At 36.9% G+C, this 19,726-nt stretch overlaps 2 protein-coding genes across 3 annotated transcripts in view; one reads left to right on the top strand and one right to left on the bottom strand.

Moving 5' to 3' along the window:
• Positions 1-5,238, top strand: part of TRAM2 (translocation associated membrane protein 2) — a 42,231-nt gene extending 36,993 nt beyond the window's left edge. For both annotated transcript variants that reach the window (XM_026682540.2, XM_087949168.1), the window contains exon 11: positions 108-5,238. In XM_026682540.2, the coding sequence (XP_026538325.1) occupies positions 108-181 (74 nt within the window). In that variant the 3' untranslated portion in view covers positions 182-5,238. The remainder of the gene's footprint in view (positions 1-107) is intronic.
• Positions 4,683-19,289, bottom strand: EFHC1 (EF-hand domain containing 1). The gene is made up of 11 exons (XM_087949149.1): positions 19,167-19,289; positions 17,735-17,956; positions 16,397-16,684; positions 15,593-15,742; positions 14,346-14,538; positions 13,579-13,799; positions 12,575-12,715; positions 11,185-11,398; positions 10,054-10,201; positions 8,902-9,115; positions 4,683-6,771 (listed from the first exon to the last, which is right to left on the bottom strand). The coding sequence occupies exons 1-11, from the start codon at positions 19,227-19,229 to the stop codon at positions 6,700-6,702; spliced, it is 1,926 nt and encodes a 641-aa protein (XP_087805275.1). The 5' UTR covers positions 19,230-19,289; the 3' UTR covers positions 4,683-6,699.
• Between the last annotated feature and the right edge of the window lie 437 nt (positions 19,290-19,726).

Genomic DNA, 19,726 nt, shown 5'->3' with positions numbered 1-19,726 from the left:
GCTTCTTATCAGCTACCACTTTCTCTCTTTCAAGAAACATGATAGAGAAACCAATCTGTTAAAACAAATTTCTCATTATTATTCCCCTTCCCCACTCTCCATTACAGGTTACCATGAAAATGGAGTAGTAAAGGCAGAAAATGGTACCTCACCACGGAACAAGAAACTCAAGTCTCCGTAGAGCCAAAGCACGGCCGACATGGGATGTTTGAGGAGGAGACAGAGGTGCAAGAATGAGGACTTTGGAAATAAGAAGCACTTTCCTCTCTTCTGTCCTCACAATGCTCCACCTCAAGTGATGTGCCCACAGAGTGAACCAAGCTCTCTCTCTCTCTTCCCCCATCCCTATGTCCTTCTGTCTCTGTCTCTTTTTGCAATAACCAAAAGGCCTTCATCCTTGACAGAGAGGCTTAAGAACGCCAAAAGCTTTTCCTTGTCCTGTTATTGTGCAATTCTAAAAGTTTTGCTTGTTTTCATGCCCCCCAGAAATGTGAGTTTTTAAAGAACCCTGTTCCCAGCATACCTTTTTTTCTCCTTCACTTCCTTACATCTGTTTTTTTTGACTTGGGGAGATTACAGCTTCAGCTCATGATGGAATTTGGTTCTAGAAATAGATGTGGGGGACTGTAAATTCTTGTTTCTCTAGAAAATGCACTCTTGCAAGGATAGGTTTGGAAAGAAATGCAGTTTCAGTCCTGTTCAAAGAGCATCCTCTAATCTGAATCGCATAATTATGTTACACAGTCAGTAAGCTTTGTAAAATGGTTAGGATTTGTCCGGTTTTCAAAACATGATGGCAAGATACAGATAGTTACTTTTTATCTGTTTGTGATTTATCATGCTCAGTTTTCAAAGTTAAAGTTTCATTTGTAGCTTTAGCTACCTTCTGAAGACTGGAACAGATATGGTCCTCTTTCTTATCTTTCTTTTCTGGTCCTAAAAAAGAATTCATGTTTTCTTAGAAACAATTGAATTTTCCTAAAATAGGAGAATGTACTTGTCCTGTCAGTTTAGTATGTGTGAAGTATGATTTTCATCTTCATTGGCCTAGGAAGTCTCAACCTATAGCATCTTGAGGGAAGGGGAAAGCATCTCCATTCATTTAAACAGGAGCTCAGGGCATTTTTACTAGTGAAGAAGAGAAGACTGTGATTTGTTCACAAGAGGATAATGTCTTTCATGTTGAAGATTTTATCTGTTAACCTTCTTCAGGAAGTGCTAGTATAGCCTTGTTGTTTGAGTCATTCATGTTTAACACAATAGAATAGTAATATTTGGTCTTTGAAATGTACTCCTATGCATATTTTCTCAGAAGTAAATTCCAGCAAATTCAGAGAGGTTAACTCCATTTCACTGTGGTATAGAATTGCAACCTGTCATTTGTTTTCCCAAGCACCTCTTTTTCTAAGTTACATCTAATAAGTTCTGAATTTATGCCTGCCCTGGTGTTCTTATTTCTAAAACTACGGAGATTGTTTTTATTCAGATTGAAGGCAATTTAGTTCCCAGTTCCTTAGCAGGTTCAGTTATGAAAGATAGGGGAGGGGACAGAAGGAATAACGTCTCCAAAAGGGGAGAGCACAATTTGTAAAGCTGGTGGATGATATTAAAAAGTGAAAAATCTACCTCGGAAGCCACCCATTCCTGCATTTCTTTTAGTTAAGTTGATTTGGCACCTACAAAAATATTGGGGTTGTTCACACAAAATTTTTAGAGTTACTTTGTACATCTTTAATGTTTTAATGAAAAGTGTCTTCTGTTGTCCTTTGTGTATGCTTAAGCGTACTTTATTCAGCAGAATTGCTTCATGACTATGTCTTGTTTTAAGTCCTAGTGTAACTGGATCATCTTACAGTGTTGTACTGCTTTTCAGATAATACAAAGAAGAAACTTTTTGATTTCTATTCTCTTTTGCCATAATTTGGAATAGAAATATCTATTTCATTAATAGATTGAATGAAATCAATAGAATACATACATAGTAGTTGGGTGTCCCAGGATTTGACCCAACTACTCCTTTTTGTGAATGCTTTTATTGTGTCTAAAGTAGGTCTGTGTAAGTGAAGACCTGCCAAACCAAATACATTAGCCATGAGTTTCATCCTGCCAGATCATGTCTGGTTTGCATTTAGATCAACTGTTAAGAGGGATTGCTGCAGTCTTAGCAGACAGCAGTGCATGATTAATGAGTAGTGATAAGTTTCATGAGTCAAGGATATAGATTAGCTGTAAAATTTTGGGGGAGTTTAAGTGGTGAAGAAGACTCTATAAACTGCTTACAATATTTGTATCTCTGAAGAATGATATGTCTTTTTTTATCCTTCTCTTGCAATGGACTTTAATGCTGCTTGGCACTACTTGAGACTGTACAGAGAGCTTTTTTTTTTCTTCCCACCAAAATCTTGAAATGTTCAGATCAGAGCCCTTCTGAGCTGAAATCAACTATACCGTATTGTGCCTGTCACTCCTTAGCTCTTATTGGGTTCTAAATATACCTCATCTGTATCATTTTTAAACAGGAGTGAAGGAGTAAACTGGGTCAGTGATGGTGCTAAGTAGGTCAGATATGGTGGGCCAACCTATACGCATATGTGAATGCGATAGCTATATTGCTTGCACCTAACAGAAAGCCCACCACTATTGCAAAGCAGATAGGTATGGCTTCTACCACCCGAAGAACCACTCTTGGCCCTGTATGGCATGTTGATGATCATCTTGCATAGTGGGTGTAATAAAATTGCCCTGATTTTTAAATGTTTTGAGTCTTTGGAAACATCATGAATTCACTTCACTCTTTTCAGTTTTTCCCCAAAGCTACCAAAATGCAAAAAAAACAACAACAAAAAAATCTAGCCAAATATTTTACTTGCATCTTTTTGGGAGTGCTTTGAGGGCCACGCAATATATGTGCAATTTGTAGGCTTTCTTTTACAGCAATTCTTTACATTGGTGTTCTAAATTGGAATTCCTTATGCTTGTTGTTAATTCTGATCTTAGTTAAGTGGAGCTTTCTGACTTTGCACCAAGCTCAGTCAAAAGACTTTAGGTTTCGCAAAGAGCTGGTTCTAGAAAGCTTCAGAGAAGCCTCCAAATAGGCCTTACCCTGACCCAGTTAATCCCAACTCCTTTCATCCAGCACCAGGTTTTCAATTGTAGTACAATTTTGTGCAAGTGCCTTACTATCACATAGCCTTTCCAACCTTTTTATCTTTCATATTGGTTTTTCTTTGTATATGTATTGTTGTAGTTCATTTATACTGTATGCACTAGTTTAGCTATTCAAAAAGGGGGCAGCTTTTGCTGGATGCTTTGCTTCAGTTTCTATGCCTTTTTGACCATAAGTAGTTACTTGATGAGTGTAATTGTTGGAATTATTCTAGCTGCAAGAATCTCTTTTGTTAATACGGAACAATCCATAATATCACAAACATTTCCATAGCAGGCTAGATGCTCTTGGTTTTAATTTTGGATGTGTCATTGTATTTCTAAAACTTTTTGAACGTCTTTCATAGCATCTGTTGCTAGAATTAGATGTTATGCTTAGTTTTTTAATTATTTAGGAATGGGGCCTTTAAAAACACTATGCAGTCATTGAAACTGCACTTCTAAGCAGAAGTTACACATACATAAGGCATCACCAGTTTGTGCCACTTTTTATGGAGAATTACCTTCTACTTTTGGGTGCTTTCATTCTCAGAATAAAAGATGTTGGTGTTATGGTAAAAGTGAAAATAACTTAGGGGGAGTTACCTTTCTTCTCCAGCACTAATGGTCTGCTTCAAATTGCTGTCTCAGTAGATACTGTGTGTGGATTTAAAGAGAGAGCACCCACCAACACAAATGGGATTTTAACCTAAGGGTGCCTTTGTATGAGTAAGCCTAGTCTCACTCTAAGTTAAATAATAACAGCCTGAATCTTAACTTACTTGGTTCCTCTATACTCTGTTTCTCCCACTACTCAATTAAAAAAGGTTGTATCGATTTAAGATCTGTTGTGAGTGATCTTATCTTGAGGGAAAGAAATGGGAAAAATAGTTCTCCATAATGTAATTATATTTGTTTGGGTTGGGAGCAACATCATTAACTCTGGGACTTGTTCTTCCTATAACACAGGATTAAGTGCAGAGAACCTCATAGTGCCTTTCCTTTCTTTCTTATTCTAGGTCAAGGGTAAGCAAATGTTTTGGGTCAAAGTATGTTTGAAATTTTGAGAACATATGCTTGCAGAATGAGTGTCAGGTTAGATATGGTCAGTCACAAAATACCCATTTAACAAATAGTGAACTAGCCCCAAGACATTATTTGTTACCCCAATGGAACATCAGGGTTGCAAATAATGTTAGAGGCTGGTGCTTTACTTTAAAGTATGCCACCTTCCCAATTTTACTTTTTTAAGATTGAAACTGTTTTTAAAAAGTTAGAACGGAGAGCATGATGGGGTTCAAGAAGTTGCAATGGGCACGAATTTGCCTATCCCTGGCCTAGATGGATCAACAGATATGTAGCATAATATTGAGATCGGTTTAAGTGTTCCAAAGCTCAGTAAGCAGTAAATCTTTGTGATTTTGGAAATAGCATATGGTTTGCTTTTCTTTGAAGTATCCTTGGGATAAAGCAGCTAGCAAAATAGTTAAATGTCCTACCCATACAATTTTTATATTTTTTAGACTTTGTTTTTTAAATAAATTGTACATGTTATGTAAAATGCATTGTGAAGGTTGCAGATAATTTGCTGTCAGTTTGGTTGAAATTAACATTTTGTTCTGTTTCTGATACTATTAAGTGGAAAACCGTTTACCTCTATACATTCTTTTGTGTCTTCCAGAAGAAAAAATCTTTATTATCCTGAAACCACAGCTACATCAGGGTTGTTTCTAAGGGCTTTGTTTTGCTGACCTTCTTCAGAAATTAAGTATTATAATTGTTCTACAAATGACAGTACAGAGCAGAAAATGTTATATTAGAAGTATACTTGGCTGGGTTTTTCCCCCGTTAGTAATTCTAATTATGGACCAAATCTAAGCCTAATCTTGCATATTTAAATTTAATCTTGTTGCCTCCTGGTTTGCAGGGAGGGAAGGGACAATTTTGGGGGATTTTTTTTCTCAACATTTTATTCCCGCCATTGGAAAATCCAATTTGTTTATGATTTTTTTGTTATTGTTAAAGAGCATTTATGAAAGCAATCTGTGATACAACTATTTTTCTGAAATAAAAAAAGGCATAGAATGATGAAAAGTACCATTGTTCATTCACTACTAATTTATTCTTCACCATGAACTATGAAAGCATAACCAGCTTGGCATTCATTGCTGCAGGCTTCCTGCTTGCCTGGCTGAGTGATATCAGGGTATTTGAATATGTTTGAAACTCCTGTGGAATATGTTGAGATTGTAAGAAGTCCCAAAGAAGAAAATCTTGGACAGAGTAAGCATAGTGGCTCTGTTGAAACATATAAAATAAAACTTGCTTGGTTCTTATATGTATACCTAAGTAAGTTTTATCCTTTCTTAAATTAATGTACTTGCTTCAGGCAACAGGAAGGCAATCATATTAACAACAGACTGCCATTAAATGTCTTCCCCTCCCACTTTAGAGACTGGAAAGTTCTGAATCCTGAGGTTCTTGTAATACAGATGTGAGCGTTCCAACCCTCCATCCCGAATTCAGCACTCAGAGACAAAGTCCATCCAAGTAAGAATTTATTAGAGAAGTCATACTGGCACGTCTGGGGGAAAACCCGAATCTGAATTCCCGTATTTCCCCCCCACACACACACTAAAACTCACATCCTGCCCCTACTGATGGCCCTCAAGTTACACTCTCCAATCCACCTCAGTTCTGAACTCCCGCCAAGTCCAGTCACTCCCTTCTAAGCTCCAGCGACTCAGCCTTGAGCTCTGCCAAAAGAATGTTGTTGTGGCTATCTTCTCTTTTCACTATTCTTCCATTCCCACAGCATGTCCATCCCCCACTGTGGCAGCCCTACATCTGAATCAAGATGGATCCAGGGCTGACAACATGTTTTCAACTTCACATAAGATGAACGGCTAAGGTATTTCACTTTTCTGTGCATTTGTTATAATAATAAAATACATTTACATGCCACCTGACTCCCAGCAACTCTGGATGGTTTGCAAATTGTTCAAAACATTTTAAAACAAGTAACAACCCAATTTTGGATGAAAGCGAAGAAAAGGGGTGTCAATTGCACTCACTGAAGGCCTCAGTGAAAAGCCACACATTTGGGACCCATTAGATCTCGGGAGAACCACATCCCAGAGCACAGGCACTGCTACAGAAAAGGCACACTTCCAGGGACTGAAAGAGGGAACCCAGAGCATGTTCAGTGAGAGCATGCCAGACTGAACCAGCTGGGATATACTGTGAGAGACAGGCATATTGTTCATAACCGATTAAAATATTGCTAAAGGTCTTTTAAAGTATAGTTACAGAATCCCACAAGTGTCATTTGCTCCCCAAGCAATAAAAGAAGAACTACCCATAATTATATGCATTGAGATAACCACCCTCACTCTTAGAAGGATCAGAGCTGTGAAATACTTGTTTTTTTCAAGTAATCTGGAAAATGATAACTTGAGTATATGGTAGAAAAAAGAAGGAATACCAGAGCAGCTTCCAATAATTAGCGTTTTTAATCGAAATTGATCTTGTACAGCTGGTAACTGCTAGTTTTGATCAATATTGGAAAGCTTTGAGGAAGTCAGGGTATCTTATCTGATCTTCTCCATGAGAACACATTTTAATAAGCTGTAAAAAAGAGAGAGAAGCCAATGAAAAGTTGCAAATGCTATGTTTTTAAATTGCCACATGTCCTCTAAGAGCATGTACAATAAATATGCAGTAGTAAGATTTTTGTTTCTAATCTTCAGAGTAGAACAAAACAAAGACAGGTCGTTTCCTTTTCTAATACTTTTTTTTTAATTGCTGGATTCTTTGGGGTATGTGAAAACACAGACATAATATGCTATTGGAAGAAGGAAACAATTGGCTGCCTTCCAATAACTGAAATAATACTTTTACCCAGATAACTTTTTTATCATTTTTTCTCCTCACATTTCAATTTTATTTTCCAATCCATTACTTATTTCAAAATCCAAATAAAGTGCCTGCTATTCAAATAACATCTGATATCTAAGTAACATACTGATTAAAGTAGGGAAAAAATTGGGGATAATTAATGTTCTTTTAAACTGAAATGAAAAAGAATAACAAAATGATTTGTAATGAACATGTAAAATTAAGTTAAATACAGACTGTCCTTGAATTATGATGATTTATTCAATGACTGTTTGAAGTTACAGCTGTGCTGAACAAATAGTACTTATATCCAGTCTCTGAAGTTATGGCTGTTGCAGGGCCCCCTTTGACCCATGATCAAAATTCAGGTGTTTAGCAGTCCACCCACACAACTGCAGGGACACTCTAACATCTGCCACCCACCTATCTTCCCCATTTCTGCCCCTTTGGCTCCCTGTACTCCACAGCCCTTGCCGCTGTGGGCTTCACCACCTTAGCTGAACTTTACCATATTGCTCTCACTGCTGACTTAGTGTGCCTGGCCTTTGCGAGGTTGTTGCTGATGGCCACATGTGACTTTTTCCCAATGTCACAAGTTGCAGTATCCTTGTGAGACCTGAGCAAGAAGGTCTCAAGTGGCCAGGCATGGCTCAGCAGCAGCAGTGGCAGGAAGACGGCAAAGTTCAGCTGCAGCACCAGGGGCTTCTGAATGCAGGGTCACTTAAGCTGGGGTGGCTGGGGCTTCTTGGGACTGCTGGGGCTTTGCATCACATTGCTGGGCCAGGCTTTGGCTTCCAAAGGTTGCTGCAGCTCATGCGTTTCTTGCAGCCTCTGTGCATGCAATGACAATTGACATCGAGGTCAACTGCAGAATGGCCAAGGCAAGCTCTGCATTTGGCAGACTATTGACCAACATGTGGGGCTGCCATGGAATAAGCCTTGCTACAAAGCTCAAAGTCTTCCGAGCAGTAGTGCTAACTACTACCCTGATGTATGCCAGTGAGACTTGGACTGTATATAGGAGGCATGCTAGGCAATTGAACCACTTCCACATGACTTGCCTCCGCAGACTTCTGAGGATCCAGTGGCAGACAAGGTGCCAGACACAGAAGTCCTCTCCAGAGCAGGCCTTCCATCAGATCACACCCTGTTGATCAAAGCTCAGACATGCTGGGCAGGCCATGTTGCAAGTATGCCAGACCACCGCATCACCAAACAGCTACTCTATGGTGAGCTGTCTTAAGGAAAGCAATCACACTGGGGACAAAGGAAGTGATACAAAGGCTCACTGAAAGCCTCTCTCAAGTCCCTAGATATTGACACCACCTCCTGGGAAACCCTGGCACAAGATCGATCAACATGGCGCATGTTGATCCACCAAGGCTGCCAGACATTTGAAGATAGAAGGATAACCATAGCACAAGAGGAGTGAGCACTCCACAAACCCAGAGCTGCAAATGCTGCAATAATGGTGGCCCACACATGTCTGCCTGACATTGTGGCAGAACATTCCATGCCCGTATAGGCCTTACCAGCCACCTGCGGACACACTGGACAGCTATAACTCGTTAGATGTCAAGGCCCTCTTTGAAAACGAGGATGAACATCATAAAGAAATGAAAGCAAGTGTATAGCCACAATGATTTTAGATTCATCCCAGTCTCTGAGTCATATTGGTAGAATGATGGAAGGAAAAGATAGACTAGTATCTCCATATACTATTAATACCCCATTACCTGTATTTCCAAATTTCAAAGCCTAAATACAGCTATTTTTCCTTTTGAACATTTCTATCATTGCTCTCACTGTTGATCAGCCTTGGCTTACAGATAGAACAGATTACCAGCTCATACTTTTTACCTTTTGGAAAACTGGGTCATCAGTTGGTATTTTAAAATGATCACAAAGGGCAAAGAACTCTGTTTTGTTTAGAAGCCCTGAGCCATCTTTATCTTGTTGAAGGAAAGCTTCCTGCATACTGCTGTCCGGCAGATAATTATGCCGCTTCATGTGCTCCTGAATCTGCTCCAGTACTGCAGCTAGTTCCTGCGGGTCAGGCTCACTGGAAGCTAACCTAGAGGGAGAAAAGAACTTTTTTTACATACAAGGTCCTCAAGACTCAAGCATCTTGAAAGGCTTCCTAAAATTATGATGAATCACCTGCATTTTTAATGTAACTGTGGTTAGGTACATTCTATATGGATAGCATTGGAGACCTGTGGAAATATTAGGACTTGCAACTAAATGGACAAAATTTAGCATCTGCTGTTCAAAAGAAAAGTCATTCTTAAGATTTAATTCTATGTCACAGTAATGCAGGCACATTTTACACTGACAATGAATACCCCCAATGCACTCTGACCATTCTACTAAATTTTTAATCAGCCTACTAATTAGGTGGCTGAAAACAAATCATAAACCATTTAAACATAACTGTTGCAGATTTATCTGATTCTAAACAACAGGTCCTGATCTTACTCTGCCAGGTAAGTCACCATTCTTTTCCTCTGTATCTTTTTTAAATTAAAATTCAATTTCAATTTTTTTCTAGCTATTAACACTGTTATTTCACACTCCATGCAACTAGTAGTCACATGAATAAAACATTTCAATACTGATTATTTCAGATTTATTCAATCTGATTGAACATCATCTACAAGGATAGTTAACTCACCTAGGAACTTGAAAGAAAATGTGAATAGTTGATCATGTCCATCATTATTTAACTCACAATAGCCAACCATGTGCATCTTTGGTGGAGGATGAAAGCAAGTGCCCTTTCCTGATACTATTCTCTGGTAACTGGAAATGGGTCTATAGTGTAAGCTCCTCTTTATGAAAGCTGCGACTACTTGTGATATTTGAAGGTAAAGTGATAAGAGCTATTGATTTATTCTCTCTGATCATGTAAAGGGAATATCTTCCATCATCCTCAGACCAACAGCTGCAGAATCAGCATAATTAATATTAGGTATGGAACATTTTCTATGGATATTTTCTTCAAGTGCTCACCTCTTTAGTTCCTCTATTGCTGCCGTACGGGGTGCAAAATGATGTCTCATAGATTGTACGACAGATGCTGGGAAGCTTTCCAAATTGCTTTCCATATAATTCAACACATAATGATCTGCATCCACAATAATGAACCTGTGGCCAAACACTGCATGAAAGAGACATCATCATGACCAACTGTCTGCCAGTACCCAGAAATATAGATTAAACTTGTGCAACTTTTTCAGAGTTGGGGATGGTGAACATTTTTTCAGCCTTTTAAATTCTCAACAACACCGGTGGTGATGTGGCAACATTGGTGGAGGGACAAAGCTGAATATTTGGGGATTTTTAAAAGCACCCAATAAGTGCTTTAAGCCTAGCAATAGCAAAACCTTTTCAGTGACGCAGGGAAAACATGAAAAATAGAAATCTGAAAAGTAACAATATGTCACTGAATTGCATTGATGGAATCCGTGAAGCTCTATAAATGGAAAAGGTAGTATGGAAGTAGGAAGTACCCTTGCCATTGATGACTGGCTATTTTCTTAGAAGAACAAGCCTGCAGTCCAAGAAGTAAAAGGTTTTAACTAAAAAAAAATAGTTCAACAATCTATTTTTTGTTTTGCAAAGCGGTTAAAGGAAAATGTGAAACAAGCTAGCCATACCTGCCCAAACAGGACAACAACCTCACGACTGCAGTTACTTTCTATCAATATTTTGATTTCTATTCTGATCTGAGGAAAATGTGTAAGGCTATACCAATAAGCTATAAGAGGACTAGCAATATGTTTTACCTCTGCCATTTCTTAGTGCTTTGTTTATTTGTCAGTAAATTGGCATCTTATTGTTCCAAGGGATCTGATATCAAAGTCAGATGGCTCTCCAAAAATCCAGGTTGTAACTAACCTGAAGAGATATGTCACTTTACAGCTCAATTAGTTCAACAGTGCCTAATGAAAGCAAAGGGGAATTGGAGAAAATTTGTCTAGCTAATTTTAGCTGCAAATTAAATAATTCTCCATGCTATATTCTTTTGAGTAATTCTAACAGAGAAAAACATTATTTCTTGTGCAAAAAATATGGAATGAAGAATGAATATGTGCCGAAATATTCGCTTTTAAAATATTTACACTCCATCTTTTTACTTACCTTCTATCATAGCGCCTATGGTTAAGTCAGCAGGTTCATAATAAACAGGATCATCTGTACAAGATCCTGGTTTTGCAATTCTGGTTTTGCCTAGGTATTTGCCACCAATAATTCCCGAGTTGCGCATAGGTGGTTCATATATGCTTATCATGTCAGTAGCGAGGCAATAGGAGAGGACGAAATGTCTCTTACTGTCATCAGGGTTTGAGGATTCCTGGACAGATTAAAGGTCAAATGTAAGCTACAAAATATGTTCTGCTTAATGGGCTTGTTCATGTTTGGCTATTCCCAACATGATATCTTCTTGAAGGTACTGAAACTTCCAGAATTCCCAGTCATGCTGAATTTATCCATTGTGTAAAAAGCAGCTGAATAGCCAATTGGATTATTATTTAAATTGTTCAAATCATAGATCAGGTAATGACCTCAGAAGTCAAGTATCTCTGTTCAAAGCAAATTATATTTACATCACTCTCCATGAAGATGCCTCTTTAACCTCTGTTTAAATATCTCCATTGAAGGAGATCCTACCATTCTACCATTTACTAAAGGGAAATTATTTTCCTGTTAAATGGCTCTGAGTCATAAGAAATTCCTCCTAATATTTAAACAAATTTTGTTCTGCAATTTTCTGGACTTTATAATTCTATTAATGCAGCTTAAGACTTCATTAACCTGTTTAACAGACGCATCACAAAGCTGGATCCTGTGTAATTTATGATTTAATCAAGCTCCTACATCATGTGGCAGACCTGAGTATTTAATGGCAACTTATTCCTTTGATGGGACATCTATCTTTTATCTTGTTTCTGGTTTTATACACATGAAAGTTGCTCTCACTACTGAAAACCTTTTGAAATACAATCTTGCAGTAATAAAATGATTGGATGCTCTCAAATGAAAGCAACAAAAAGGGCTTTAGTTAAGCTGAGAATTAAATGTAGAGCCCCAATAGATATCCTCAACCAGCCAAGGCAAATTCCACTGTATACATCAACAGATATGTGTTTCCCATTACTCCCTAGTTTGAAAACTCTCAATTTTAATTAGATTCTATGTACCCATAGTGCTTTGAATTGAAAGACTATTCTGATATATTTTAACATCTGCTTCTATTTTTCAGAGTTTAGAGTTTATATTATTATTAATTATTAAATAATAATAATAATAATAATAATAACAACAACAACAACAACAACAACCTTCTTTCAGCAATTTCATCAGGTTGCCAAAGTCATCAAGAGTTAAAATAAAAAACTCATATATATGAATACTTCTTATTACACTGAAATTTTACTCCTTGGACTTTTACCTCTGGTAAAATTAAAAGAAAAACTTCTACTCCCCAACTCAATTATCACTCTAAAAACTGTAAATCATGACAACTCACCATTCTAACAGCATAGCGCAAAATTTTGTGATCATTCTCTAGCATTTTAATAATATTTTTCCTAGGGGGTTGTGGAATCAAACTGAAACAGTTTTGAAGAGAGTCTTCAAGGAAACCATAACCATTGTAGGGAGGAATTATCTGTAAATAAAATAAGCCAAGAAAAAAAAATTACAATATTGAACCATGAAACTTCACTCACAATATTGTAAAATGACATTTTAAAGTTTTTAAAAAAAATATAAAAGTAAATTTAAATACATTCAAATTTATATGTTTTAAATTTTTTAAAAAACCTTACTGTACTCTGTTGTGAAGTAAAAGCAGAAATGGGATGGGTAAAGACACCATTAAGTTTATAATTAGGAGATTCTTTTCCTAGGCAATAGCATTAATATGTTTGTGTTCATCTTAGCTCTCTAGTTGCTGACAAAACAATTCAATGTAGAGTTGTTTATTTCTAATAAATCTGGAAGTTTTATTAAAGGGCAGAAACAAATGAAATGTTCATCTCCAATCACTCTTCCATCGGGAAGAACTGCATTTGGAGAGGGTAAAAAAATAACAAAAATCATTCTTCACTTGAAAAAAATATTTCAAAAAAAATATATTTAAAAAAATATATAATCTAGCTGAGTTGATATCTGACACTTGCTACCTGGTTTTTCCTTCCACTACATTCTTACTTCTAAATAATAACATTTGAAAAACAGCCTTTGTCACCATAAGAAGTTAATCCTTCTACTGTGCATTTTGAAACTTGTATCCATTGGCAAGTTAATAAACAATAATACTTTGACTTAGTGTAAATGATGCTTCCTAGTACTTCTGTTCTTTATGTCTATGAAGACTGATTTGCTTTCTGGAATTTCTCTAGCAACTCTCATTTCCACTTCTTGTCAGTCCTTCTTCTCAGTCCTACTCCATGTTCTGACCTCCATTTCCTTGCCCTTTAATTAAAAACTGGCCACTTTTGCAGCTTCTTTTTTGTTTTTTCCCTTTACCTGTTTGATTTCCTCTGGGAGTGGCTTCTTTACATCAACTGCCTGGAAGTCAGTGATGCCAAATTTATCTTGATAGAATTGTCGAGTAAACTCATCACAATCATAGATGAAAAAAGTGCGTCCAAGTAGAGTAGTGGGTTTGCCAACTGCAAAATCTTTAGCTGTAAACCATTCTAAGACCTCCTGATCAGAAATCTCCAGCACACAGGTTGGGAAGTTGTCTTGCAAAAAAAAAAAAAAGTCAGTTTAGTAAGATTTCCATTGCTGCTATTTATTCCAAATGAAGACATATATTCAGACACTGGAAAATGCAGTCCTTCCTTGGCTTGCTCACATTTTTAAGACAATTGGTTTTATTTATTATCATGGGCCTAATTTTCATAGCACCTGAGAACATATTGCCAAATATCATTTAGCCAGTGTCTGAAAAAGCTGCATTAACTTTAGAAAAGGCAAGCATAGGTCCATTTCAATACTTTATAAAAGAGTATAATTAGAAATAAGTACTTCAATAATGCCTCTGATTGACTGACTGACTGAATAAATGAACTCTTGTTTTACTAATTTTAGTACATCAGCCTGTCTGAAAACATATGCATTCCTTGTTACAGCTGATTCCTATGTTGTATTCTTTGTGTAGCAAATGTTAATGGATTCATGTTATATCTAAAAGTATTTGTATGAAGATCTTGAAGGCAGTAAGCTTTTTATTTATATAGATATCATCCTAGAAAATATCTGAATTGTCAACCAGAGAAAGTTAGTACCTTTCTTCTCCAAAAAAATTTTGGGCAGGCGCTGGCGTCTTATCAGGACTGGGAAAGGATCTCTGCCATCATTTCGTTCATGAACTTCCCGCACCTCCACCGTGTCATCTGCCAAGTAGTAGTGGATAATAAATCTCCGGCTTTCACCAAACATGTTCCAAGTGTCATCCCAAATGGCATAAAAACGAAGAACCTGAAAATAAATGTGAAGGATTCATTCTCATCATGGAAGAATAAAAACTTTTCTCTTGTAAGCATGGAGTCTCACACTCAAAGTGAATCACAACTTAATAAAGAGGACAAAATTGTATCTTCCGTACAATTACAGTTAAGACAAGAAAGACAGTCACATTGAAACTTCAACAAAAAGCAACATACAATATAGCAAGCCATTGATTAAATCTATCAACTGTGCAGGTTCATATGATTTTGGAGACAAATGAATACAGATGGTCCTCATTTAACAAGCATTTGTTCGGTGACCATTCAAACTTTATGATGGCACTGAATGAGTGGTAGGTATGACCAATCCTCATACTTATGGACAGCATTGCATTCCTACAGTTATGTGATCATAAACTGGAGGCTTGATACCTGGTTTGCAATTACGCTGCAGCATCCCAGTTTGTGACCTTTGCCGCCTTCCTACAAGTAAAGTCAGTGGGGAAGTCAGCAGGTCACAAAAGGCAACCATGTAATGTCCTCGCTTAACCTACAGTGATTTGCTTAACAATGGCATCAGTGAGTGCTGAAATTCCTGTTTCTAAATGGCACAATCATGTGACATTGCACTTGATTATCTCATTTAGCAACAGAAATTTCAGTTCCAATTGCCGTTAAATGAAAACTATTTGTAATTTTACTATTTATAAAATTTACTACAAGTAAAATGACTTGTAAACCTCACCAAAAATAGCTTTACTATCTTTTAAGGGTGAAAAGCAGAAAACTCATTTAGCAATTACATAGCTTTACTATCATGACAAAGAGGCTCTCAGAGTTTCACAACTGTGCTTCTTAGCAGCTCCTCTTGCATATTCTAAATATATGCAGAGATAGGCCCTACAATTTAATTTTCTTCCATTTTAAGTATGTTTTAAAATTGTACCTGCTACTACTTTTTCAGAGTTTCATATACTGTCATTTTATTTATTTCCTCAAGGGGGGGGCGCTTGGGGGGACGCTTAAACTGTTTGAATACACAAAAAAGTAAATTATGTGTAATATGAAACAAACTTAAAGCTCACCTTTTTGTCAAATGCCAAAAACTGCTTAAGTTGATCAAAATCTGAGGGGGTGACATACATACGTGGAGGCATTTTACGTAGCTCTATATAAGGATCAAAAATCATTCGCTCTGGAGGGTTCAGTTCAATTCCTTGGCTTTCCAGAAAAGTCTGTAAAGCAGTAAACACATTGTTAATATTCAAATAAACACAGTAAGAAATCATAAACAAGACTGCCTTAAAGTTGCATTTGAAACTGCAATCTGTGGGGGGCATATAAAAATGTCTTCCGATGTTACGGAAATAAGGCAAGAAACTTCAGAACTTGCAAAATGCACTGCATTATCTGCCATGGCTTTATTTATTAATATTAGTAAAACTGAGTAAAATGCTACTCTATGAATGAACTGATCTCCTTTTGAGAGATCCCATTATTTTTATTCTCAAAACAGATTTCCGATATTATCAAGAGCAAGAGAAAGGGACAGACAGACAGAATCAGACAGACAGAGATATCAATCAAATGTAAATGAAATGTTACTAAAACTACTGTTTTTAAAACTAAAACTATTTATGAACTATGCAAGTGCACAAGAATAAAAGATAATCATTATGAGAACTCAGCTGATAATGTAGCATGGGTAAAAATATGTTTCATAATTCTAAAAACAAATCACATATACATAATGCTACTTATGGTGGAAATTTCTGTCTCCAAATTGTATATTTTACTGTAGAATTAAAACTCTATTTTATCCCCATATTTAGTATTGCAATAGGAATAGTTTACTACTGTAATGTTGTAGATTAGCAAGATTATAGTACCTGGGTGAATCGATCACAGTCAACTATCCGGAAAGTCTTGCCATAGATAGTAATATTAATTCCTCGATTCAGATCTTTCCAATGATAATGATCCCCGCGATCATTTTTGGGCAAGCGCTGTCTTTTGATGAACTTGCCCTGAGGAATCCCTGAGTTTTCAACAATGGGCTCCATGACAGACATGCTATCATCTTCCAAATAGTAATAAATGCCCACTTGACGAATGCGGAAATGCTCTTCTGTAGACATAGGAACATCTTCCTGAAAGTATCCATCAAATTTGAGCACCTAGCAAAAAACAAACAAACAACCAGCCTATATAAGGAAAATTATATTAATATAAAAATGACAGGAAACCCACTTGACGTTGTTGTGTGAGATCATCAAGTGATAGAAATCTATTACTGTATATTCTATTAAGTTTACAAAAATCTGGGCTGTCTTCATGGAAGGTAGGGAATTTCTATTTAGCACCAAGCTAATAGCAATGGCAAACTATTACTATGGCAAATTTTCTTTTGTATCCTATGATGGTACAATTGTGGAAGATATAGCTATAAATGTAAGTAACTTTTTTACTGACAAGAATACAACCAACATAAAATGGTTTAGTTTTCTACAAGAGTGTTTATGCTGGACTTAGACTTAGGATAACTTTATTGTCACTTTAAATATAGAAGCAGAAGTCTCTTTCCACAGGGTTATATTAAATTCTGCACTGTGACATTTATTTTTGTAGAATGAAAGCTGCCTACAATTCCCCCTGCCCCTGCGCCCCTGCAAAGTATAACTTGGAGGTCATTCATATGCTGATCCATTCTGTCTCTATGAAGTAGGCTAAACTGAATGACTGGCCCAGAGATGTGCTGCAAGGAAGAGGGTGTACTTGAACCTGGCTCTACACTACATGTCTTAAAATATGTAAATAAACTATTGATAGCATTATGATGGTGAAGGAAAGCAAGATATTTATTGTCATTTTCTATTAATGGATTAAAAAGAAGTGAGTCTGAGAAAGACATTTTCAATTCTGTATATTATAAAAAGGGAAGAAATAACTCTGACAGTCTTTCACGAAGTTATGATTATTACCTGCAAATAAGAGAGGCCCAGCAGTCTTTTAAAAGTTTGTTTCTTGATATGGACTACTTTCATGGGCTGACAAATAGATATCAGAAATAAACAGCTAAACTTAACACTTATCCAAAATAGAATACCGGTAAGTACGTTTTATATTTAGAATATAATTCTTTGTGATTCAAGAGACACATAGCAATATTTTTCTTTTTAATTTTGCAATAAATATCTGTACCTGAAAGCAGATGTTTGAGAAAATACCTTTTTGTCAAAAGCCACGTGTGCTGGGATGAAATCTGAAGGTGGGGCTTGTTTAGGTTCACCATAAGTTAAGGTGGGTCTCTTGTTAGATAATTCATCAAGTTCAGCTTGAGACAACTGGTTTACATGAAGCCGATTTCCACCTATCCCCACAGTTGGAAGTTTCTTAAAGGCAAAACCATTCTTGAAATCTAGAGTTTGGGAACGATGAAAAGCAGTTTTCTACAGAACAACAAAAATACAGATTCAAATGCTGTCTAGACTGATGTATTTAAAATAATATGTTTATTTTTCAATTACCTTGTCTCAAATATATTTGTCTTTAGAGCCAAATTTCATTTATGATCCTCCCATATAGTAACATTTTAAAAAATACACTAAGGTAATTATTTTCTCAAAAAATATGTAATTATATTTTAATAATAATAGTTCACAACCTCTAGGACAGTTTTAAACTCTTCAGGACCACCCAGTTTCAAACATTAATGAGGACTAACTACATTTAAACAAATAAAAATAAAAGAAATATTTAAGTAAAATATGTTTTAATAATATTATTTAATAATACTCCTAGTCTACATTTAATATATTGATGTAAATTTTAAAGAGATGCATGAGGGCTCCTTGGTGTTTTCTGAGATTGGTTGTTTTCTTACAGATATTTCACTACCCAAACTAGGTAACATCATCAGTCCCAACATAATGAAATGTCTGCAAGAAAAGAAAATAGAGTTGAAGAAACTTCTTGGATGAGAAGCAAAGCATCTTCAAAGAAAAACCAAAAACCCCAGTTGCCTCTTGTAAAGAAAAAAGAAGAAAAAAAAAGCACCTTTGGGACAATCATGACCTGGATGACTGAGAATCTCCATGACATCTGCAAGAAAACAAGCAAGCACAGAGAGCACCAAGGACCCCTCATTTCAATCCTGAGCTACAAATATTCTCCTTTATTGGTGAGGTGTATGAGATTGCATGACATCTAAAGTGACATTGATTAAAATATGTTTAATATGTTTAATATTAAAAACATTCACTAACATTCAATCATTTTAATATTTAGTAGTAAGAGCTGAAAAGGAAGTAGGCTATTCGATGTTTTTCTCTTCAATTTTTATTCCCTTCTGTAACTTTTGTTAAGAAATCTTTCAAACCTGGAGCTACCACATTCGACTTTTTAAAATACAGATGGCTACAAAGTGGCTTGAAAGCGCTTTTAGAGACCGTAAAGCTACATTTTCAAGATCTAGAGTTCAGTGACAGGAAGGTGGGATTATCATTTACGAAGTATCTCACTCTTGAAGGATCGCGTCGATCGGAGGAGTCTCTGACCAAGTCCGCAAGACTCAAGGGAGACGCTGTGTCTAATGGCCACCCAGCTAGTTATATTCCGGAGAAAATGTGATGTGGAAAGAGAAAGGGAGATTTTCCTCACCGTCGGGTCCCGAAAGGACGAGCCCGGAACAAGCGGCAAGCCTTGCACCGGCTGAAGGCTCATGATGGTCGGTCGAGCAGCTAAGGCCTTGGCTACGAACGGATCCGCTACCACGGGTAACTAAGCAACGCCGTTTCCTCGGTAACCATTAACAGTTGGGTTTTAGGTGCTTTTTTCTAAGAGCGCCCGAGTGCGCTTGCGTACTAGCGCCCGAGGTGCTGAGATCGGTTGGTATGTTCAAGGTGCAGGTTTTCGTCAGCCCGCGGTTGAATTTGGCTCGAGTCGTTGTATCGCTATATTATCTCACGCACACCCAACCCACGCACCTCCCCCAGTCGTATCGTCTTTCAGAAGCGCCAGACTGAGAAAAAGAAATGTCTGAATATAAACAGGCTGGCTTGAAGTGCGGTTTTATTATAATTGCTTTTATTATGGTTTGGCAATTGCAGCCTTGCTCTTGTGTACAAGATTGACACGAGACATTAAACCTAGTACAATGCAACAAAGTTTACCTCGGACGCAGTTTGGGGGCGCGTGCGAAGGGTAGGTGCATGGGTTTA

Source organism: Notechis scutatus, chromosome 1, assembly GCF_049901735.1.
Source record: "Notechis scutatus isolate UNSWTSFEM ecotype Mainland chromosome 1, rNotScu1.2, whole genome shotgun sequence".
Lineage (NCBI taxonomy): Eukaryota > Metazoa > Chordata > Lepidosauria > Squamata > Elapidae > Notechis > Notechis scutatus.
Note: the sequence above shows the minus strand (reverse complement) of the source record. Positions and strands in the feature narration are given on the sequence as shown.

Bases quoted from the DNA above. Each gene is read 5' to 3' on its own strand.
- EFHC1 (XM_087949149.1), bottom strand. From the start codon at position 19,229: ATGAGCCTTCAGCCGGTGCAAGGCTTGCCGCTTGTTCCGGGCTCGTCC. The intron at 11,399-12,574 runs GTGAGTTGTCAT...TAATCTGTCCAG, and splicing joins TGCGCTATGCTGTTAGAATG to GAATCCTCAAACCCTGATGA. The intron at 10,202-11,184 runs GTAAGTAAAAAG...TCTTTCATGCAG, and splicing joins CATAGGCGCTATGATAGAAG to TGTTTGGCCACAGGTTCATT.